The sequence below is a fragment of the Polypterus senegalus genome, chromosome 15 (assembly GCF_016835505.1).
Source record: "Polypterus senegalus isolate Bchr_013 chromosome 15, ASM1683550v1, whole genome shotgun sequence".
In the NCBI taxonomy this organism is placed as follows: domain Eukaryota; kingdom Metazoa; phylum Chordata; class Cladistia; order Polypteriformes; family Polypteridae; genus Polypterus; species Polypterus senegalus.
The window spans coordinates 55828371-55853423 of record NC_053168.1 but is presented as its reverse complement, the minus strand read 5'-3'; the positions used below and the strand labels follow the sequence as shown (position 1 = coordinate 55853423).

The 25053-nt window shown below is 34.8% G+C and overlaps 1 protein-coding gene across 6 annotated transcripts in view; it reads left to right on the top strand.

The window, feature by feature from the left end:
• The window catches only part of LOC120516152 (histone deacetylase 9), a 710327-nt gene that overhangs the window by 484834 nt on the left and 200440 nt on the right, over positions 1-25053 (top strand). For all 6 annotated transcript variants that reach the window (XM_039737623.1, XM_039737622.1, XM_039737624.1 and 3 more), the window contains 5 exons: positions 12709-12840; positions 15433-15548; positions 20012-20134; positions 22535-22742; positions 23881-24098. In XM_039737623.1, the coding sequence (XP_039593557.1) occupies positions 12709-12840; positions 15433-15548; positions 20012-20134; positions 22535-22742; positions 23881-24098 (797 nt within the window). The remainder of the gene's footprint in view (positions 1-12708; positions 12841-15432; positions 15549-20011; positions 20135-22534; positions 22743-23880; positions 24099-25053) is intronic.

Here is a 25053-nt window from a genome sequence, read left to right as displayed (position 1 = left end):
CAATGTTATCATCGCTGGTTGTGACAGATAATAATGACATGTCTGCATTGAATTAGAAGCCACCACACCCTCAGCAGGAAATTAAGACGAACATACAGGAATAACGCATTTCAGTTTTAGAAAAAAGAGATGCTTGTATAACAAAAGTGAGCGTGATTAAGTTACATTATAACACTTTCTGCTTTACACTGTCACCATCACATACAAGGTCTACCTCCTCTTTGCATTGCCTGCCTTCTCCACATGTGATATACTGTTCCTTTTGGAGATTTTTTTCTGCCATGTGCTGCCCTGTTGATGCCCTCAGCTGTGGAAATATCTTGCCAATAAGGGACCTCCTCAAAATGACTGCCATAGTGTGCACATAGTAAATGTTACATCACCTACGTTTAGGAGTTGGTAGACATCTCTGCGCTGCTTAGTTTCTGTTCATGTGAAATGGGACTATCGCTGACTTTTTACCTGTGAATCTGCAGTGCTAGGAACAGATAAGGGCTGTTATGTTTCAGTTAGGGCCATAGCTGTACCAGGCAGATACTATTTGATGTCTGTTTTGTTCATTTTTGATTCCTTTGTTTATATTATATTTGTTGCTCATTTAGTTTGTATATGTGTATGTATCTTGTGCTGTGTACCCTGTGTTTTGGGGGTGGTTCCAAAAGAGGCAGGGTCACCTGCCTTTCACTGTCAAGAGACTCCCCTCAGCCCAGCCACTCACAGTCTCTTGCGGTTCATTGAATGTGTGCATGATGGTGAGTTCTCCTGTATATTGTGCATTTTGATTATTTTTGTGAGTTACTGAATTTTTAGACCTTATACTATGTTTTAGACTTACTTTGATGTATTTGTGATTGGGAATTGTTTGCTTTGGGTTGCCTTTGTCATTTCAGGGATTTCCTGCTGTCCAATTTGAACTCATTGAAGTTACATTGTTTAACAGATCATTTTTGAAAATAAATCTTTTATTTTGCCCTCTGTGTTACTAGCTGGGCCTTTGAAGGTATTTCCCCCTCTAGTGGGCATTTTGAGTATTTTTGGGACTTTATGCTTTGGGGAATTCCTAGTTCATGACAAAGACAGAGATGAGTTTTTATATACTAAACTGCCTTGTTACCCAGAATTGCCTGGGTTTTATTTTAAAACATCACTTCAGATTTGATTTTACACTCAATCTGAGCCGGTGACATAGTTATCCATGATAGAAACTGTCTGAGTAAATATTTGTGGCAAAATATAAACTTACAGAGTACTATAGCTATTTGAAATAGAGAATCATTTGATTGGATAAAAGCAATCCACAGTGTAACTGCGGATTTTCATTTATCACAACTTATTAAGATCATGGCCATTCTGCTCTGAGCTACCCCAGTCAGACTGTCATTCACTTTTAACTGATCAGCTTCAGTTAGTGTCTGACATTGTAAAGGAGGGAATTAATGCTTGACAACAGAAATCAGAAGATAAGACTGAGACTGCAACCAGACACCATGTAGCTCATATTCAAAGTTGAAGTTATCCTTCAGTTGTCATAATATTATATTGTATAGTTATTTTTAAGTAATTCTGGAACAAACATACATCCGTACATACAAGCAGATGAGAAGTCATCTTTAAATATTTAAATATAGGACCATATATGATTCCTGGCTTTGTCAAGGTAGTATTTAAAAATTCTGCTTTAAATTTAGAGTGGATAAAATTGTTGTGTTTAAGCTAAATATGATCAGTGATCCCAATTCGTTATAAGTGTTCATCAAGCTGTGGGGTTATGCTTATTTCATAGAAGAGGACAGCTTCAAATATAACAGGATGCAAAGGTGATAAAATTGTGAGAGAATACACTTGTAACCTCAAATTACATTAAATAATGGGGAGATATTATGGTTGTGACCTCAGATTACATTAAGTGACTCAAAGTAATAAGACCCTGCATGAAGAAGGTTGGGGCCCTGACAAAAATCGGGGGTTGAATCATTTGATTAAAGAAAATGTTGAATACAATAGGCAAGAATCAAATCAAGATTGTAAGGTGACCATGCTAGCCACTGGTACCATCACAGCATGTGTCTCAATGTTTATTTGTTGATAGATCACAATACTGTTCCTTGCCACTCATTCCAGTTCCAACCTTTTTCTTAGTTAGAAAAATTATGACTGAAAATATGTGAAAAGTGTACTTAGGTGCCAGAGATTAAGTCAATGTCAAAAATAACAAAACTGTATTATGAACAAACATACACAAAACAGAAATTTAGCTTTGCAATTTTTCTTAATATTTAAAATGTTTTCATTAATACATATTTTCTGTGAAATTCCTAGAATATTTGTTACTTCAAAAATGAGTGTAATGTGTTCTTCCTAGTGCCTTATATTTAGAAGAAAATTAAAATAGGTTATAGCTTAAAATATATTAAGCAGAAAAAATTAAAACAATGTGGATTATTTAATCATAGTTACTTCTGTCATTCTAAGCCTTTTTTATATTTCTTCTAATTCAGGAGAGAGAAGGAGATACTATACACTAATAAGTGTTGTGGCAATGGCCATGATATTTCAAAGTAATGAAAAGTGTTTTAAGGCAGTTAAAAGGGTTTAAAGATTAATCTTTTAAGGGGATAAATCTGACAATCTATATATATATATATATATATATATATATATATATATATATATATATATATATATATATATATATATAGTACGTATATCTACATATGAGAAATATTTGAGAGTTTATATATATATATTCTTTAAAAATGATACATTTGTACAGTACCCGATATATTTAAGATTTTATAGATGTAGCTTGAAACACATGTTGTGATAGGGAAACATGAGCATAAATGATTTGCAATGTTGTGGCTGTCATTTAACAGACAGAAATTTGCATTTTATGTCTATCAATTTAGGTAGTAAATATCCAAAAATAAGAAAAACATTGAACATTTACTTTTGAATGGTTCAGTTCCCATATTTCAGAGAGCTCCTGGAAGACTTAGTGATAAATGCTTTAATGTTCTAGAGCCAAAATCACACTTCAATGGGCTATTTTTCTGATGCTTATGTTATATACAGCATCATGGATAAGCCTGTCACTTTTACTTTCATGGGCTTTTCTCGAAAGAAAATGCTTTTCTAGTCATATTTTACCTCACTTTGATATCAGATTCATACTGTGTGATTTAGCTTCCACCTTTCTTAATGAAAACAACTGTTTCATTTTCTAATCGAGAGCCATTTGCAAGTCAACAGTTAGAAATGAAAAACTGTATGGCTGACATTTATTATTTATTTATACAGTATTCTATTGAATGTAATGTTTTGCCCTTATGTATTTTTAGATAATTGAAACAAATGCATACAACAAAACAAATTAATCAAACTGTCATAAGGCTAACTAATATTTATTTACTTGTTTTTGATTACTGTTTTGTATCCCATCAGCAACAAATGAAATGTATCTCACTGTACAGCAAATTATATTTGAATTAAAGAATCTACTTTATCAACACAGAAATGTTACCATTTACCTTAAATCTAAACCAAAGTATTGCGTGGTAACATTTAGTAAGACAGACATACAGTATTGCCCTGCAGTGTGCTGGCGCCCTGCCTGGGGTTTGTGCCTGCCTGCCTTGTGCCCTTTGTTGGCTGAGATTGTCTCCAGCAGACTCCCGTGACCCTGTGTTAGGATATAACAGGTTGGACAATGACTGACTGACTGACGTACAGTATAAATCCACAGAAACCAGAAGCATGTGCAGTCGTAAAGGAAAACTCCACCCAAAAGTGATAGTTTTTTATATGTTATTTACTCCCATGTACTTTGTGATGTTGGCAAGAAAAATTTTAATCTTTTTCAATTGGAGCGGAGATAAAAAAAAAAAAGTTTCTGACAGAACAAACATATATGATGACCAGTACTCGACAACAGCAAATAATATCAAAAACATCCATTAAAAATGTCATGTTATTCATTTCACATAACCCACAAGTCAAGTCATCCAATCATATGCTGACCACATCCTTAACACACATACTTTTACAATATATGTTTAAATAAACCACTTCCAGAAAATTCTCTTGTGAATGAAAATGGTACACGCTTGAACAAGAAGAACCATTTGAATTGTAGACCTGTCTTCATTCACATTCACATCTGGAGTGCGTCAGAATTATTTTGTTTCAGTCTGTGAAACTGCACAGGTGAATTGAGTTTCTGCTTGTTGAAGGATCTTGGATATGCACAAGTACACAGCATATTCTCTTCTTGATAATGTTTTCACTTGCTTTTCTATCATTTTTAATCTTTAGTTGTATATTTCTCTTAGTGAACTTTGCGCTGTTGATAACACAATGATAACCAGTGAATAAGCTGGTACTGGACTGGATTCATGTATAAGGGGGGAGAGTGGTCTTCAATTTAAATGCTTACTTGTGTTTGAGTGCATTCAATTTTAGTTCATGAGAACATTTTCCGGAAGTGGTTTTTTTTTTTGGGGTTGAAGAAGAAAAGTATGACAGATAATGACAAAATTACAACACCATACAAAATGTGAATAGCTGTGGAGGGAAAAAGAAGAATAAGACAATTAATGCAGTAAACTTGAAAAAAAAAAGGAAAACAGGAAAAGTAGTAGAAGACCAAACATTCAGTCAACACATATCATGTTTCCTTTTCTGTCAGTGTCTTTACTAAGCAATTTAGGTTTTTTGATTTGCACTGTAACCCAAGTACTACAGGTATGACTAGGAATACAATCCTAAAATAGGAGCTAAAAAATCATGCCGGTAGGTGGTGATTTAGGGCAAAGACGTACTGGATATGAGGAAGAACATCCAAAGATGTAATAGCAAACATGGATTTAGTCCGTTTGATTTAGGTTTCATATACAGTGAATTTGCAGGCTGCTTTTAGTTGCAAAAATCATTTTTGCCACTTAGACAGGTCCCGTGGTAATTTTAGGGGTATTGTGTACAAAAATACCAGTCCCTACTTCTTTCAAAGATCTTTGTCTAGTTTTTAGTTTATCCCCTTCTTATCTGTAAGCATATCATTCTGTAAACAATATGCTGTATATTAGATTAGTTTTCAAATTTTGCTGCATTTGCAGTAATTTTCTGGAGGTCACATATAATTTCACAATAGACATTTTAAAATTCCACGCATTCCTGGTAGAAGATGATATACTCTGCTCAATGCCTTGATCTTCCCTTGCAATATCTTCAGTTGTTTATATGGTGACAACAAAAGTGGAGTTCTTACATGGGGTTATGACAGTGTGATGCTACTTAGCACTTCCTTCGTAGTGTTCTTCGTTGACAGGTGATCAACAATCATAACGTAATATTATAAAACTCGCTCAATCCAATTCAGGGTGGCAGAAGACTATCCTAGCAGCATGGGTGAGATACACTTAGTCTGATTCAGGAACCAACTGTTGATGGAGTCGAAGCACAGTGGCCTACCCATGAATACCTCAAACTCACTGTAGTATCCTGAGAAAAAAACGTTACAGTCTTGGAATGAACAGGCAAATTCCACAGATACAGCAACCAGGTGTGTCAAATGAACCCCGAGCATTGCATTTCTGAGGCATCAGCTCTAACCTTGGCAACACCTGCCACCGCTTTATCAACATACTGTGTGCAAAATCTTATCATTACACAGTTTTCAAAATCTGAAACAGAGTTGTGATGTGTTTGCTGTTACATGCCTACTAAAAAAATGGAGGGCTCTTTCTATTTGTGTGAGTTGAGTGTATGTGTTTATTTATTTATTTTGTTTGAGAGACTTGTTTTTATGAGATTCATTTGTACACGGAGGATGATGACTGTGCAGTAAAAATAGAAAGCAATCAGGGCATTCATGCATGAAATAGATTCATGCGGTACTTGAACAGCTCCCCTGTCAGCTTGGAAGAGCTCCCTCTCGCTTTCTTGCTCTCTCCTCATCTCTCTCCCACCCTGTGCACACAGAGGATTTGCACAGGATTTGAGAATGCCTAGATTGGAAATCATCTACATTACCGTGGCGGGGAGAGGCTATAAATAGAATTATCTTGCACAATAATAATTAGACCAGCATTGCAGAGAATCGTTAAACCACCTCAAACTGCATGAATATCTGTCAGAACACTCTATGCTGTCATGTGAGCCAAGTGCTGCTTAGTCATCCAAATTTGGCAGGGGGTTCTAAAACTAAACATTTCCTTTTTATTAAATGTCTGAGCTCAGTTTGGGACTATGAACATTTCATTTTAAGGAGCTGCTTGCTGCCAAAATGCTGGACATGTAGTATGGAACATTACATTTTAAAATCTCCTTTCAGAAATGTTAATGTTCAAATCAAATTACTTATATTGCTTCCCATTACATTGGAAAACACTACTGCAGGCCCAGCTACAAGGTCACTGTTGAAAAACACATTTCAGTCATAGGTGAATCAAATAACGTGCTTTTCTTGCTTTGTAAACAACATTTCCAATAACAACGTTTTACAATAAATGGACGCATTTTATATACCTGAAGCTTATCTCATGCAGATAGAGACCCTTTTTTCTTTTAAGACAAGAGCAAATGTACAGTACTGGCTGGTTCACAATACAGTACAACAAATTTAACTTCTGCTTATTTAATAAATAAATTAAGCAATAGAAATGAGTTAATAACGCATATTGATAGCAATAAAAAATAATAATCTGATATTTTGTTTAGGCAGCACATTTTGTGGAAAATGTTTGTATTTATTAATAACACTTTTATATTTTGCATTCAAGTCAAGTACAGTTCTCTCACTCCCTCTGTTTTGGTTTGTCATCTTGCACATTGTGATTAATCAGGGGTCCGCTGACACTTCTATTTATAATTAATAATTGGCCAGATGCAAAACACATAAGTAGCTGTAAGGCTGAAGGGATGCTTCTGTAGTTGATACTTAATTAATTCACTGAGCTTGATTTAATACCTAGCATTATCTGGCTGAACACAGAGTTTGCAAAGCTGGAAGGGTATTAGTATTAGAGATAAATATAGGAGTTCACAGGAGATTTGCAAAGGTTGGGTATTTTTTTAACTGTTGTAGAACTGGTGAGTTTTAGATGATTTCATACTCTCATTTTCCCTATTTAAAGCATGGAAAGGTCTGCTTTTATTGTATTATGACATTGTTATATTTCTAATCATAATAGTATGTCCTCTATCTAGTAAAAGAAACAAGTATTACATACATCCTACCAGACAAGATATTTTTCTTTTTGCAAAATCATGATCAACGCATTCCTAAACTTCCAGAAATGTAGCAAATAAACAACAATGTGGAACATCTTCGTTTTTCTTTCATGATTTCAAAAATTCATCATATTATTAAGAGATTTAAGATTCAATCACTCTTAATATTTGTTCAGTCTTGTTTTGCTTTTTTCCTCCTTTGTATTTCAATGTTTATTTTGAAGTAAATGGTTGTATCTGGTATGGTATTTTTATTTATTTGAGTGAGTGGTATACAACTGTAATGTTCTGGTTATATTTAAAAAAAAAAAAAAAAAACAGGAGTGAAGCACATTAAAAAATCCTTCAGTCTGATTAATACAATAATTTACAATGTTGAAAAGACCCAGTAGAATGACATCATCCATCCATCCATTATCCAACCTGCTATATCCTAACTACAATAAATAATTTGTGAATTTCCCCTTGGGATTAATAAAGTATCTATCTATCTACAGGATCACGAGGTTCTGCTGGAGCCAATCCCAGCCAATACAAGGCACAAGGCAGGGTGCCAGCCTACCGCAGGGAATGACATCATCTATAGTAAAAAGTTTCATCATGAAAAAACCTATTTATATTAACAGAGTAAAATAATGACTAAAATCAATTAACTTTTGAAGTGCCCGAAAGTGTCAACCTTCCAACAACAAATGAACTAAAAATATGTAATACACTGTCTGTTCATGTCAGTGTATTTGTAATGCAATTGTTTTGTTGTTTATTCAGATGGAAGGCTGCAAGGGCATTTATTTGGAGAATACTGAGAAGTAACATTCAGAATCACGCAACCAACCAAAAATGCCAAATCCTAATCATAAACTAAAAACTGTTGGATAGCAAGGATTCATAACCATAATCAATTGTTTCAAGTAGCACACACTAAAGTCTTAACCGAATTATCCACATTCTTGGACAATGTGTCTCAACATGATGGCAGTTTAAAGACAGTCATATATTGATGCCGCTATGCAATGCAACTTCTTGGATGACAGCTGACTGTCATGTCATGGCAACAAGATGAATAAGTTGGTGACACCCACAAAAAAGATGCTGTGATATTATACTAAAATAAAAAAAAAAATCTAATCCAAATTCAAATCATACATACAAAATTCAAGTAGAAATGAATTATCTGTATTTGAAAATCAAGTACATTTTTCTTTGGCTTGCATAATTTTTTTATTATGATCTAAAAAAATCAAAAATAAGTCACCTATACTAGCAATGAGGTTTTTACAGATAAGAGTACAAAATATTGGATATTTAGCCTTTTTTTAATACTTATTAGTTTACCACAAATTATATGCAAACCTGAAAGTAATAATGAACTGGAAAAGATATTTGATCATAAGGAGATGATGGGTGTAATAAATGTTTTTAATGCACATATTTCTGTGCACATATTCATGTTCCAAAATATGAAAAGATACTGTGATGTAATGTTTAATTCAATGAATATAGTGTTTGTTTTTCATTTTAAGAATCTTTTCACTCTTGTAACTTCATTATGATTTTGCCTTTCTCCTGTAGTTTTTCTTTTTGAAAATCTCATTCCTCACCCTTTTTATCAAAGGTTATTAATGCTTGATAGTCTACTTGGGAATTGACAGTGAGCACTGAACACGAGTTTTAGATATGTGGTGGATTGAGGATGTGTTGACCTTCCAATGTACATTTAAGTGAAAATTTGGTTGGGCAACTGTAAATAAAATATTTTTGAAACACACTGAAATTATAATCAGAGTATACAACAAATTAATCAGTCCATGTCTCAGTGTTATGCTCAAATGTACCTGGAAAATGAAGATTCAGGATGGAATCTCCATTATAGAAACAATTGTCTATTTTAGCAACAGGAAAATTTGTTTTTTTTTTAAATCTTGGATCTAATAAAAGAAAAAAAAAGACTAAAGGCTTCTGAAATCATTTATCATTAGCACATGTCATCATGACGTTTCCATTAATCTTTAAAAAGTCTGAAATGGAAAAATAAGAGAAATAACTCACAATAATTCTAAGAATCAAAGTGGGTTGGAAAATATACTTAAACAAAGCTAAAGTCATGCTTAACAAATGCATTCACCCTATGGCAACTGAAGTAAACAGGATCAAGAATGAAAAGGTCAACAACTGAGTGCGTATTTGAGACAATCAGTGGCACCGAATGAAAACCAGCTGTGCTAAATTAACAAGGGGGAAAAAAATCAAAATGACAGGGAGTTCTTTCACAGAATGCTAATGAACATTAAAGCAAAAGAATAGGAGAAAAGTTTGCCATTTCTCCTTGGATGCATTTTTTCAATTTATTAGTAAAATAATTTGAATTTGAGGATGATTACTTTGTTAGGAAAAATAAACCGAGACATAAAAATGATTTGAGCAAGAAATGGCACATCCTTGGTTCTGTATTTTTAAATAGTTTAGTGTATTCAGGTTAACTCCTGGATATCCCAGTTTACTTCCGTCACACCCCAAAGATGGGTGTGTATTAGGTGAATTGTGGACTTGAAATTGGTCAAATGTGGATGAGTTAGTGTTGATGCGTATGAGATTGTGTCCAGGAATGGCTGCTGTCTCCTGTATGGATGCTTGAATAAACTCTGATTCTATGTCCAATAGGACAGATGGATGGATAGTGTACTGTACTGTACTATAAATAACACGCACTTATTGTTATTGTGTAAATATTTGATAGGCATGGTGGTGCTGATGACACCCTTCTTCCAGAAGCACAGTATAGTCTTCAGTAAATGTTCATTTTGATACTTTGAAACTTGTAATTCATGTGTCAAACGTCATTCAGAAAATTGTTTGTGTATTGAATTTTTTGAGCTCACTTATTCCAGTTTAGAGTTAACACCAGCTGTCACTGGTTCTTGCCTTGTGTCAAAAGTTACTAGGATTCTAAAGACTAATATTCTAACAAATTCATTTTTATTGGTTACATTTTTGATTATTTATTATTCCACGTTCTGGGCCCATCTTTTTACTTAATTAGAAACCCATGATTTGTTTGTGTCTTACTATACTTGGTTGAAAAGAAAATAAATCAAAAATACAATTCATTGAACCAGTTATTGATGGGACACCAGGCCATATTCAAATGCTGTCACACTAATTACAATCCTAATTAAGAGATGTGAGAGAGGTGACACCAGGTTCATTTTTGGTCCAGTAAAAAGTAACATAGTGGTGCCGATGTTTGCCATTTAAAAATAAGCCCTGCTGTGTACTGTAGCAAACATACATGTACTGGACAAATTATATACAAGAGAAAGGCCAAATATTCTCTGAAATTAATGGTGGTTACAGCTTGAATTGTGGGTAGTTTAACCATTGAATAGTGCGAGAGCAATGTCAAACCACACAATGCAGAAATGAAATTTGCTTTTTAATTATGAATTATGGCAAATATGATATAGCTTATAACAATTATAGTTCAATATACTTTAATATCCCAGTGATGTAATATGTTTGTTAATTAGTGATGCTTAAGTGATATGAGTGGGCATGGGAGCGCGTGTTTATGTCTGCTCTCCTGTGGACTGATGTCCCATTTTGAGAGGTGGCTTTCCTCTTGTGTCTGATGCTGCTATGGTAAGGTCTGGCCCTTCATTACTGTTACTTTCAGAAGAAGAATAGATGGATTAATTGTTTGTTTTCAAACGGCTATCATACCAATGCAGAAATGAGGACACTGCCAGAGGCAGAATATCTCGTCTGTGCACTGGATACACAGAGTGGTTCGAGTACAGGCATCCTGGGAAAAGAGAGTGAAAGTGAGACTTTTCAGGGGAAGAGCCTAGGAGAAAACAGGCAATGCTCCCTGAAGGTGTTAGGAAAGAGGCAACCTGGTAGATGGACTGTGAATATGTTTACAGTAGTTGGTTCTACTAGAAATAAATGCACAAATTAAGTTGTTCCATATTTAGAACCAGTCCTTATTTTTGTTTGTGTAAGGTGAAAAAAGAAGGTTTTGGATGGTGTTGTATGATGTGTGGCACACTGGTGTCTAAGATAACAAATACTGTGCTTATTTACTAAAAATATTCTTTTGGCCTCCTGAATTAAAAGGTGAAAGGACCTTGTTTTTGTATGTGTCTTTTCCAACAATTCAAGAACATTTTTATTTTTTCATATTCAAGTACAAGTAGCTATTATTCAATTTTTATTTAACATAGAAAAACAGATTATATAAGAATTAATTCTGTACTAAGGTGTGGCACATTGGTGCAATGGATAGATCTGCTGCTGCACAATGTTTGAACCCAAGGCTAAAGTTCTAATGTCTTTGATATGGTAACAAGATTGTATAGGGTTTATATGGCCTAACTAGAGTGCTGTCAGTTTAATAAGACATCCAAACACATTAGCCTACATCAACAGGGAATGGTTTTCACTTCCAGCTCTTATAATATAACTGTATACCCTTTGATTGTTTGTTTACTACATGCTGCTAACTGAGGAAGTCTCTGCAAAACACCAAGCTAGTGGACCATAGTCAGAACGATTTTGAATAAGGGAAATGGTCAAGAAAAATGACGAAAAACATTTTCAAAAAACAGAAATGACAGTGTATTCATGTATTTGGGAACTGGTGTCCTATTCTGGTCCGTTTCCCACCATGGAAACATGGATGTTTAAGTAACTTACATAATGAATAGTGTTATTAGACACATTCAGAGATTATTAAAATACATGCTCAAAATTAAAACTGCAGTACCAAATTAGAGATGTTAGAATACTGTACAAGTTTTACAGAGGAGGTATTTGAAAGTGTGCTTTTCTCTCTTTCATTAAATTGAGATGTTTTACTATCAAATGCAAAATATAAGTAAAAACAAACTTTGGGAATTGTAAATGTAAATAACTCTATGATATGTTGCTATTTATATCTGGAATATTCTTTATGTAAAATAAGTATATTTCAAATAATAATTTACAACTCCCTTAATTTCAAATTGAAAGCATCAGGCACAAGGCAGTGACCAGACCTGGACTGGGTGCTAGTGGATCTAAGAATTCACTCGCATAAGAGGCTAATTTAGATTTTTCAGCTAACCTAAAATCTATATTTTTAACATGCGGGAGGAGATTGTGCAAACTCCTCACAGAGAATGATTGAGTGAGATATTTGAACCAAGAACATGAGATCTATGAGTCTGCAGTCTAAACCACTGTGCCACTCCTAGTTTTAATTAAATTAATTCAAAATGTGTCTTTGTTGAATTTTACCATATAATTGATGGTGAAGGGTGTGTCTCTATTGAGATTTAGCTGGTTGTGTGTATCAATTTAGCTATAAACTGTATCTGTGTGTGTTTATACTGTAAATATATATATAATATATATATATACATGTATAAATATATATACAGTATATTTATATATATATAAATATAACAATGTATACTTTCTGCATATATATTTTCACAGCTTCAGAACCTAATTTGAAAGTTCGGTCAAGGTTAAAACAAAAAGTAGCAGAGAGAAGAAGCAGCCCACTATTACGAAGAAAAGATGGAAGTGTAGTGAATTCCTACAAAAAGAGGGCATATGATATAACAGGTAAGACTCATATCCCATATCTTTGAAACACAGATCTTTATAGTAGAGTTCCCAATGAAAATAACTTCAGACTTGTTGACAATTAGACATAGTAGGATAAAATGAATAACACACTTGGATTTTGAATTCATTTGCAAGTATAAAGTCTAATTGACATTATTTATAGTGTATATTTATGTGAGGTATATATAAAGATAGGTTAGATTAGGTAGACCTTATTATCTGAAACAAAAATGTGTTTGCAGCAGAAACGTACAAAAATACACAGGACATTGTTACCAGTATGTTTTTAGTCATGCACACATTTCTTTGTTTTCAAAGTATTTGTATTCTGTAAAGATAATTATCCCTAATGTATGCCTAAAATATCTCATGCTTAAGTTTGTTGAAATTATTTAACAACATTGCTGTTTACTGTAGTTCAAAACCTGAAGGTAATAATTTTACATACATTAAAGTAATACTGGCAAAACCCCAGGAAGTAATATTATAATAATAAATTTTACTCTTCTCAAATTTAACTGCTATGAATTCAGTCAGTCTTTTTCTCCAATGATCTTATTTTTCAGTGTCTCTTATGGAAGGAGATCTCCACAGCTTGTTCAAACTCCTCGAAGGGCACATACAGTAAATCCCTTACAAGGTGCACATGAATATACTCACACACACACAGTACAGTACCTATCTATCCAAATATTTTCTTCTGATTTGTAGCTTTCCCAAGGAGTCCTGAAAAGAAAAGTGTTTATGTATACAGATTTAGTTTTGAAGATCTGCTTTTGCCAGACCATCCATTTTAAGGTTGTTAGTAGCCAGAACCTATGTTTAACCATATCTGACACCAGCTGGGAATGTGCTCTAACAGGCAGGCCAGTCCATCTCAGGGCATGCTTGTGCAAACTGCCTCATTAATGGGCAATTTTAGAGTTGTCACCCAAACTAAATCAACCTAAACCATGGAAACGTTAGTATATAGGAGAAGACCAGTGTGTCTAGAGAAAACCCTTATAGAGCAAGACAGAGAGAAAGAGAATGTACAAACTATTTAGTGAGGAACAAGGCCTGGATGTTAAATCCATCCTCCACATAAGACAGCAGAACTCACCTCAATGCCTCCTAAAATAGTACAATTTAACATTGCTTGTGTGGCCACTAGGGGGTGTAGCACCCCAAAACCTCACAATTGCACCAACAACAGTCTCAGGTTCAAAATGGCCAACATTAAACATAATACCCTTCCACAAGTCTCACAATAACCAATACTCTTTTGTTTATTTCCTTCTCTTCTCCATTCCTTTCCTTACTCCGTCAATCATCCAGACAAGCATTGTCCTTTTCTGCATGACTCTAAATCCTTGAGTGCCATGGCGGGTTCCCTTTTAAATATGACCTGGGAGTAGTTCCATGGCTAAATCTTTGCTTCCTGAAACCACTTCTGGGTGCGGCAGAAACACCCTGGAACAGCAGATTCACCTCCCAACAGATCCTCCAGGCAGTACCCACAGAATCCAAGAGGCAGTCCTGTGGAACCACAATTCCCATACTGCCCTGTGGGCATCTAGACCTGGGCTCACCAAGATAGATGCTGCCATCCAGTGTATGGGGGAACGACATAAGCACGGGAAACAGTTTCTCATGGTCTGGCCATTTTTTTTCTGGCCTCTAAGGGGTTTTCATTCCTTACTGCTGGGATGTCAGTCCTAGTGCACCCTCTGTACCAGTGGCCCTCCATGTCAGTTTCCTGGCTGAGGCAGAGAATGCTATGGTTCTCTTCATCACAATCCATTTTACGTGTTGCCAGTCCATCAATGACATTGGCTAATTAAAACAATTTCATACTGGGAGAGAAATCAGAATAAAAGCACTATTTTATCTTATTCCAGGATAAATGTTTAATATCAGTCAAAAGGATGTTTCAGTCTGTACCTACACTCATGCACATGTGGGTTGCATTTATGTTTTATTTATTTATCTTTTCTGTTTTAATAATCGATAGTGACATATCTACTTCAATTTCAACATTTTTCACAATCTGAAAAGCAGTCCTTGAAATTATTAGTAAGCGTTCATCACTTAAATTTAAGAAAGATAGATCTACCAGAGATGGTCTTTGTTTTGCATTTCATTAACAGCAATGAAAGCAGCCCCATTATCCTTATTTCAAAGTAGCGTACTGATAATAAATATGTGCCCTTTCATACTGTGCAAATTTTAAAACTTCTTGGGAGTCCTTAAATTTTAAAGATCTGTCTTGTCCAGTCCATTTCATGCATTCATTTTGTGTACAATACATCAAATATTATATAAATAAAACGGCAGGTTCATCACACACACACACACACACACACAAAAAAAAAAAAATCAACCCTAATTTCCCACAATACCTTTTAAATGTGTTTTTTTAACACTAATGTTTATGCACTGCTGAGCTGTAAAACCACTGACAAGAGTGAAAAGAACCAACACTCTATTTTAAGTAGTTACATTATAATCTAATTGGCCTTCTAATGTATACATTTTTTTTTTTTTGTCTTATTAAACTTTTGGTCTTCTAGTGTAGTATTTTTACAGTTTTTCTTTTTTTCAAACTAGATACATCGGTCAGCAGCAGTGCACCAGGCTCTGGTCCCAGCTCCCCTAACAGTGGCTCCTCTGGGATGGGAGTAGAGAATGGAAGTTCAGTACTACCCCAAGTCCCACACACAGAGGTCAGTAATGATCAAAATGACCTTTCTGATATGTATCATTTGAACTGAAAATATTGTTGAATTTAAATTAATTTAGAAACACATGCTAGTGCTTTTTCTGCTCTTCCTAAAAGAAAATAAATCTTTCATTAAACTATTCAAAAACTGTTTTGTAAGATACAGTACATGTGCCTGTTGTTGTTTTTTTTCTAAAAGAGTTTACTGTAAAATAAGCATTATTTGTTCTATAATTTCAGATTTGATAGTGTAAAAGACTCAGTGTTCGATATGAAAATAGTGCAAACAGTGTGAAAGACAAATTATGATCTTATCATTTGAGTGAAAAACACAGTATGCTCATAACAGAGGGATCTTGTAAAATAATATAACAGATACTCCAAGAAAAAAAATAATTAGATTTGGAATTAATAAAATTTTGTAAATGTTAATTTATCATGATATACATTTGCTTAATGTGTCACATATATTAATTGTGACCATGCTGGCCTCTGTGCTCAGGACTGCCACAACAATTTTCTGTAAAACTTTCAGTGCACCAGACTTCACCTGTTACTTTCAAGTTATGGATGTAATTTACTTCATAGCACATGAACGACTGAATTTTTGTGTTAATTGATAAGCTGGTCGTCCTCATTCCTGTGAGGCAGGAATGAAAGCTCTGTGCTACCACTCTACCTGTGTCTTTATCAAACTTATTAAACTTTAACCTGATTAAAACTAAAGGTACGCCTATAATGTCTGTTCAGTTCTTGACACTTGACTACATGCCATGCACATGCTATCACAAGAATACTGCAGCCCGTGTATGCATAATGACACTGGCAACAGCAGGCAATGTCTTTGCTAAATAGCTCTCTGATTAATGTGAAACAATATAATAATTATGGTAAAATAAGGCTTTTTTTGGAGGGCTGTAATAAGCTTCCTTATAATTCAGTATGTGTGCCAGCATCAGGGGGTAAAATGTCAAAGTTCCACCCATGATGACCAGTGTAAGCAAATAAGCAAACAGGAAACATATCATTGTAGGAGGAATCTGTGATAAAACTTTACTTTTCACAAACATGCCTTAATAATGCAGAATGCACATTTTCTTAAATTTAAGTCTTTGCAGCTTCAAAGTGGACACATTCTGTGAATTAAAGGGTTCTTGCTTTCATATTTAATGGATACCCCAGTATCCTTCACCTGTATTTAAGAGTGCAGGAACAGGCTAGCTGTTTTTTTTTTATTTATAAAAATATTCTTCACTTTAAAGCAGAATTCAATGTGGCAAAATAATATATACAGTACCATGCTTATGAAGAAATAACCTCAACTTGAAAATCACTGAGCTTATGCTTTATGTGCTCTCTGCTTATCTGGTATATGCCAGGCAGTATTAGTGATAAAATGTATTATTCTTACCAGACATGCCCACGCCTCCAAATCAATTTGTGCAAAGTGTATGAAAAACTTTAATTTATCTAGCCGTCCATCTTAATTTTTCTCTTAAAAATTCATACATTACTGGAAGCTTTTCAGCAGTATTTTTATATTATACTTTATTAATCCAGAAGAAAATTACTTGTTTTTTTCGCATATCCTTTGGGGTCAGAGTGCAGGGTCAGCCATTGTACAGTGCCCCTGGAGCAATTGAATGTCAAGGGCCTTGCTAAAGGGCCCAGCAGAGTAGTATCTCTTTTGGCAGTGACGGGGATTCAAACCGGCAACCTTTGGGATACCAGCGCAGATCCTTAGCCTCTGAGCCACCTCTCCACCTGGTATAAGACACAATGCAACCCTAAAAGGTCTATTGTAGGACATGCGGACTCACACAGTGTGGAGTCTTGATTAAAGTAACCTGCTCATCTTTAGGAAAAGGACAACCCATTGAAAAACTATTCATATAGTTCCTGGACCAGGATTTAAACTCATAACTGTGGAGTATCTTAACCACTATATGACTGTGCAAAACAACTTTAAAGCATATTTTTATTGATTATTCTTGTAAGATAAAACTGCTTTCATTTTTGAAAACGTGTGTGATTGAAAAAATTATAGTTACAACAGTAAGGTTTACAAAAAAATCCCAACATTTCATTTTAATGTGTCTATACATAGCTAATAGGTACTCGATTATTGTATGTTGACCTCCTTTGTAAGTCGCTTTTGATAAAAGCATCTGATAATCAAATTACTGTAAATGTAATTGGTGTCAGTAGCTGAATGCTGTTTTCATAGAAACAACACACTCATGTATTTTTATTCTGTAGGGGAAGATTAACAATTTTAATAATCAGTAGTACTGAATTAATTATCAGCACCAGTTTTATTTCTTTTTGCATTGTAAAAAGTATTTTACATACATTATTCTTGTCTTATTTATTCTGCTGTGCAGCAAATTGTTTAGCTTGCTGCTTACTAATTCTTAAAGTAAGCATTACATTCACATTTGGTGTAACTATGAGTCACAAACTACATTCAATATTTGTCACAATTTATTTTATGAAAAATGTGATGCACTGATGAGTTGAATCATTCTGAATGCATTAAAAATACTTTGGTAGTACAGACAGTTAGTGCTGCTGTCTTAAAGGTCCAGGGTTCTGAGCTAATTTTTTTGTCCAGTCACTGTCTGTGTAGAATGTACATGTTGATCACATGTTTGGGTGGGATTCCTTGTGATAATCCTAAAGACATGCTTGTTAGGTGGAACAATTCCATGAGTTAAAGAACAACAGACTGGAATCAGAATTGGGTGTACACACTGTAGGGTTTTATCAAAGGTACTCTACAGCAGTGTTTCACAACCTCCAAAAGTGGATCACTGGCTGACAGCAGTGGGTCATGAATTGCTATTGTTTATAATGGTCGAAGGTCATGTTGGGTCCCTGGTGGGTCATGCAGTGGATCTTTGCCACACCCGTTCTGACAATCTAATAATATATATATACCACAAGCGTTATCTGGTAGGTAACTACCCATACAATCAGATTGTGATTCAGACACGCGAATGCCTTGTATTAACCCCGATCTACATACTGTCAAATAAAAAAACCACACACCATGGCGCAACGTAAGAGGCTTCGCTTCTAGTGCTGATGTCCGAGGTTCGATTCCCGAGAGGGGGTGCAGTGAGTGTGTACGCCTGATGAGCCCAGAATTAGGGCGAAACACGTGTCGCGTACTGTTTGCTTTATTTGACAGTAAAACTATTTCAACCATTCTATGATCTGCTTCTCGCAACTGAAAGAGGGCACCGTGGCGGATGTTAGCCGACTTGCTGACCAACCACAAGCGTTACCTGGTTGGTAACCACCCACACAATCAGGTTGTGATTCAGACTACGAATGCCTTGAATATACAGTGTGTATATATATATATATATATATATATATATATATATATATATATATATATATATAAATATGTAAAAATGACATATCTTAGCACTAAACACTGCCTTACCAATAAGTATACTTGACATTTTCAAGTAGGAATATAAAAAAGCAGTATAGTAATAAAAGGTTTTTTGCAAATGTTAATACTACAACCTTTTAACAAATTAAGATATTTTTTCATACTAAAGCAAGTAATGTTTTATTTTTTGCTTTAGAAAATAGTAGAGAATTGAGCTTGTTCTGTGTTCTTTGTGAAGTCAGTGTTTTTAGTGATTCATAGACTGATTTCCTCTGTTGAGTAAGAAAGAGTACCCTGAGGGCCATAGCACAATAGCATACATTATTGAGGGCATGGGGATATGACACATCTCCAAACAAACATTTCTGGCTGTCCATGTTTTTCCTAAAACATGCTCTCTGTTTATTCTCCCATGAACCTCTAGTGACACTAAAAAGGTGTCCCGCAATTGGGAGAGAATCCGCTTTCAGGTTAATTGATATTCCAGACATGGTCTGTAAAGACCTCCATGTACCAATAACATACCCAGGCCTCTATTATATTTACACAAGCCTAATGCCCCAGTTAACTATCTATCAAACAGTGCTGGTCACTCATAGAGTAGCAGGCGCTTCCTGTTTGAATCTTTACCAAGTGATGTTGTTGTACTGTTACACTAGGTATTCATTTTCAGAGACTACTGTTCCCCTGGGGCAAATATCAAGTAGAAGCCCCACATACAAGCCATTGTATATTAGCGGCTTAGGTCAAGAGACGGAGACAAGAAAAACTTGGCATCTCCTGGACCACATGCTGAAATGATAGCTCTAATGAATGGAGTGAGTGTGTTTAAGCTATAATCCCCACTGGGATATGCCGGTTTATATGACAATACACCTAGTATGACTTCCAGAGCTGATGTGTTCACGCCAGCATTGCCACCGAACAAACCACATATTTTTTCAATATACATTCTCTGTAAAACAAGGACATTAGTTTTAAGCATTCTAAGTGAATAATGCCATGCTGTAAAAGGAACCTGAGAAGGCTCTATTAATATGTGCCATTTATCTTTCCTACAGCATCTACTTTCACATCAAAGAGTTCTGAAACCTGAAGAATCAATGACCTTATTAAGTCTGTACACATCCCCCTCATTACCAAACATTACTTTGGGACTTCCAGCGGCATCCTCCCCAATAAATGTAAGTTTTCATTTTTAAAGTCTCTCCTCCTCTACATGTTTTATTGTCAGCAAGTGCAGTTTAATCCTAATCTAAGGAACTAAGGATACATGTCAACAATTGTATGTACAGTATATGGACAGAGTACAGTTAAATATTCCTAAAAGGGATATTTGCCTAAACAGATATATAATATACACAATACTAAGATATAATCATAAACTTCCTGCAAGCTGATTACAGTCAACTATAATAACTACTTTTGTTCTAAAACAGATATACTTTCGAGTATGTTATCTCTATCAGGCACTACATTTAAATTGAAACTTGTCACATTAAGGCCCTTTTGGTCAATAGAAGGAGCTTTCCAATATACTAGTTACGCCACCAGCTAGCCTAGAGGATTAATGTTTTGCTCTGGGCCACAGACCTTTTAACCCCAAAGGATTTTATATCCCCTTGGATAAATAATGGTCTCCAGTGTCCAGTTCAAGCCTTGCTCTTATCTTTAACAATTCACCCAATTCATCACCTCAGTTTCGAAAGTTTAAGCAATTATGTGCTTTAGTATAAAGGCCAATAGAATTTCTAAATGATACATCATTTTCAGGCTTTATTAGCTGGCACGTCATCCAATTAACTGGTACTTCACCAATGGTAAAATAAATCTCATTATTTATTGCCTAGTGTTTAAGTTTGCTTGACTTCTTTTCTTTCTTATGCATTCACATTATCTAAAAAAAATCTTTTTTTTGTGAACTGTACATATAAAATGTTAAGATTTTGACTTATTAAAGAGAATCTGTGCTACTTAGTACTTTTACAATCTGGTAAGTACCTGATATTAAACTGATGGATTATCTGAATAAAATATGTAATGCAGATATCTGCTATTGATTTATTTCAAAATGAATTGAATTGCAGTTTTATCTAGTGTTCAATGATACATTATAATTTATAGCTGTGTCTTTTAGATAAACACTCTTCAAGTACTCATCCTTTCTGAAACAATTAGGAATTTAACCAAGTTGTAAAACTGCCACTCTAAAAGAACAGTCACTTAACTGTGCTGTCATCCAGATACTATTTACACTGTATATAGATAGATAGATGGTTAGTTAGTACTTTATTTATCCCGAAGAAGAAATCTGGCTTTTTTACAGAAGGTCAAAAAATAAATAAAGAAATAATATAACAAAGAAATGCGCACCAAAATGAATGAAAAGAAGTACAATTTCTGACTGGGTTAAAGGTAAAAAGAGCATTCACAATGAGGCATTATGAAGTTACTATTTATTGTCCCAGTAATGTTTCTTGACACACTTCTTCTAATTATTTCATTGGCTGATAATGGCTATACGTTTTGTCTTTATTATCTCTTTTGTTCCTACCTCCAGAAAGTTGAGCCTGCCCTCTTAATTAGCTTTTTAATTTGTGATGCATCAAAGCAAGAATGATAAAAGACCCACACAACCAATCCAAACTCACATGGTATTCTGAAAGTTAAGTTGTATTCATTTCAATTTTGGGGTGTGTTATAACTATAAGAGCAATCAACAAAGCAAATTCTCTTGAAAAGCTATGACTAAGGAATGACCTTCTTTAAGCTTAATTGAAGCACAAGCTACTGGTTTATGTCTTCAAACTGAAATAGTTTCCAAAAAGTGTTTAAAAAAAAAGAAAGGCTAACAACAGTTTGAGATATCTTTATCCTTTGAAAGGGGTGACAGTGGATATCTTCCTGACTTTATTGATGTCCATACATCCATCACTCTCTTATCAGACCTGCTTAACATAATTCAGGTTTTTGCAGTATCCAAGAATATCCTAGTAGCACTGGAGACAGTTTCAAGAAAGCAGAACATTATTGATGCCTGCTTGACTTTCTCAAATCTGAGCAATTTCAGAATAATTTATAAACAAATTGTCTGCTTTTACTGTCTGAAAGAAACTTGTTTCTGTTACAATTTCCCCTTCGGATTAATAAAGTATCTATCTATCTATCTATCTATCTATCTATCTATCTATCTATCTATCTATCTATCTATCTACATTGCCATCATTTATGACAGGGCTATATGTGGTTTAGGTGACAGCCAATTATTATCTACCAATTTAATCATCCACTCACGATGTTCTTGATAGGTTATGTGCATATTTAAGGATGTCTAGATCCAGAGGTGTGGGGAATGTGGGAAGCAGCGATGAAATTATGTCTGGTCAACACACTTATACTGTACATACAGTATACCATACAAACCACTGTATATTGCCTGAACATCTCCTCTGACTGCTTAAAGCATTTATTCCTCTGTTTGGTTTCTTATGGTTATTCATTATAATGCAAATCATTTAATTTCCTAAGAAATTTACTTTTGTCTCTTCCAAATATTGTAAATATTCTGGTTGACTCTTTTTTAGGCAGCCACCACTTTAAAGGAAAAACATGTTGATGTTGCAATGCAAAATATGAGGCACGCTTTGCCAGGCCACTATCAAGGTGGTGTTCCTCTGCCACCTGGCCTTCCTCCTGTGGCTTTGGAAGCAAAAGTAAATAACAGTCACCAAGCGCTTCTTCAGCACCTGCTACTAAAGGAGCAAATGCGTCAACAGAAGATCCTTAATAATGGTAAGCATGTTGAATATATAAATTAACATAAGGCTCCAGTTTTTTTCCTCTGACTCACAGCCAGTCATAAATGTAACAAACAAGGAATCAACCAGCTGAGCTAAAATAACTTTGGGAGTTCTATCACAGTTCTATCAGTGAAATTCCTCTATAACAACTTAGATTACATCTCTTGCTTGGGATCAAACCTGAGTATTTTATGGCAAGCACAGTATTTTAGAAATACTTTCTTTTACCTGGGCAATCAAATGCTAACCCAGAAACACATCCACACACATCTCAAAAGAAGAGGTAGAGAATAAAACTGTTAATGACTCGAGAAAAATGTCACGTAGTTTAACTTTTAATGCTGACTTATCTTCTTGTAGCAAATGGCTATCCATACTGTATATATCAAACAAGAGTGCCTGGTACAACAGGAACATGAGAACATTTTTGGCAGAGCCTGTCCAGCTGTAACTAGGTGGCTTGGTACAGAGAAATGTTCTAAACGCTGGGTGTCCCAGTGTCTTTCAACAAAACAACACTCAGATGTGAAATTATTTTGAGAGATAGATAGTCCACGTATAAGTGAGTGAACAGCAACAAGCTCTCTTATCTAATACAATTCATTTATGCTTATTCTTTTCTATCTTCCCTCTATAAGCAGACATAATAGTATTTCAAGCAGGTTTTTGGCTAATAAGAGTTGTGTGTGTGACCGTCAGTAATCTGATGTATGTATGTATTAAACAGATTTAATATTAGAACACTGAAGCTCAAAATTTATTCAAGATTGTTGATATGAACAAAAATAATGGCGAAGTATGGTAAACTAGCACAAATTGGCAACCACTTGATAGCAACAGCCAAAAGAATGACAAATGTTTTCCAGTATAACTATTTCAACAGCCGTGTTGCTTCCTGTTTGCATTGTGGGTATTATTTACTTTTATTTTTCAACTACTAGAATTGTTTTCCATTTACCTTTCCATTCTGTTTTGAGACAAAATGTAGGTTTGCTAAATTGAGTCATCAGAAATTTCTTAATAAATTCATGGATATTCTTTTGATTCATAGAAAATGCTTATGAAGAAATCTTTAAACTGAAAATGTAATTACTTTTTAAAATAGAAATTGTAAAAAGTTCTGTTTATAGTTCCAGGTGCAGTTCCTGTTCACCCTCAATCTCCACTGACAATGAAAGACAGACCAGTGCCCAGCATCAGACACAAACTTCCACGTCACCGCCCTCTGAACAGAACCCAGTCAGCTCCTCTGCCACAGGGAACACTGGCACAGCTGGTCATACAGCAACAGCATCAGCAATTCCTGGAAAAGCAGAAGCAATACCAGCAACAAATCCAAATCAATAAAGTAAGATCATACAAAGCAGATGCTCTGCATTGTTTTCAATAAATTCTAGTTTGCATATCCAATTACATCAATGAATAAACTCAATTAAGCTTTTTAAGTAATATGACTGTTTTAAAGAATGAAACTTGCAAACAAAGAATACCATTTTGTACTTTTCATTTTCATATATAATATGATGATACATAGCACTCTCAATGTTCAACATAATGGAGGCATCATAAACAAGAGAGTCCCTCTTTCCATCGTTTGACCCCATGTAATTTAATTTAGTCTAGTTCAATAGTGAAAGTCAGACTTAGACTGCATAGTTTTGTTTCTTTGTGGCATTATTTGTGTTTCTGGAAGTTGGCAGCCTTGACCTTGCCTTTAAAAAAGACATTGTTCAGAATTATTCCATCCAATACACAAGGCAAATATTTGATTTGGCTGTAAGGCTGAAAGAAGTCATTGTGTGAACACAGCAACCAATCGAGTTCAAGTCTTCTTTTGAGAAGCATGCCAACTGTGGAAATCACACTCACAAAAGCATAACTGCACTTAAAAAATAAAAAAACACAAAGTAAAATCTATGCTAATAGGATTCTAAACTGAATGAGTAGGAACTGTAAAACTCAAATGGACATTTCCAAATAAGGAAAGTCACACATATTTACTAGATTTATACTGTCAATGTTCTGATGTTATATGGGTTCAGTGTGTCCATTTTTATAGAATACATTCTTTTCTTTTTAATAGTCAAATTCTTAGATTCATTAGTTTAGTTGCTTGCCAGCATTTCAAAAAATTTTAAATAAGTTGAGGGTAATACCACTCAGTCTAAATTAGATTTGCCTTTCGTTACGGTTGAATGGCCACACAAACAGAGGAGAGGAATAAATCCCTTCAGCTGTTTTAGGGGTAAGGAAAGGTCTAGATGGTCAAGACTATAAGATCACACCTCCTCCAGGGTGAACAT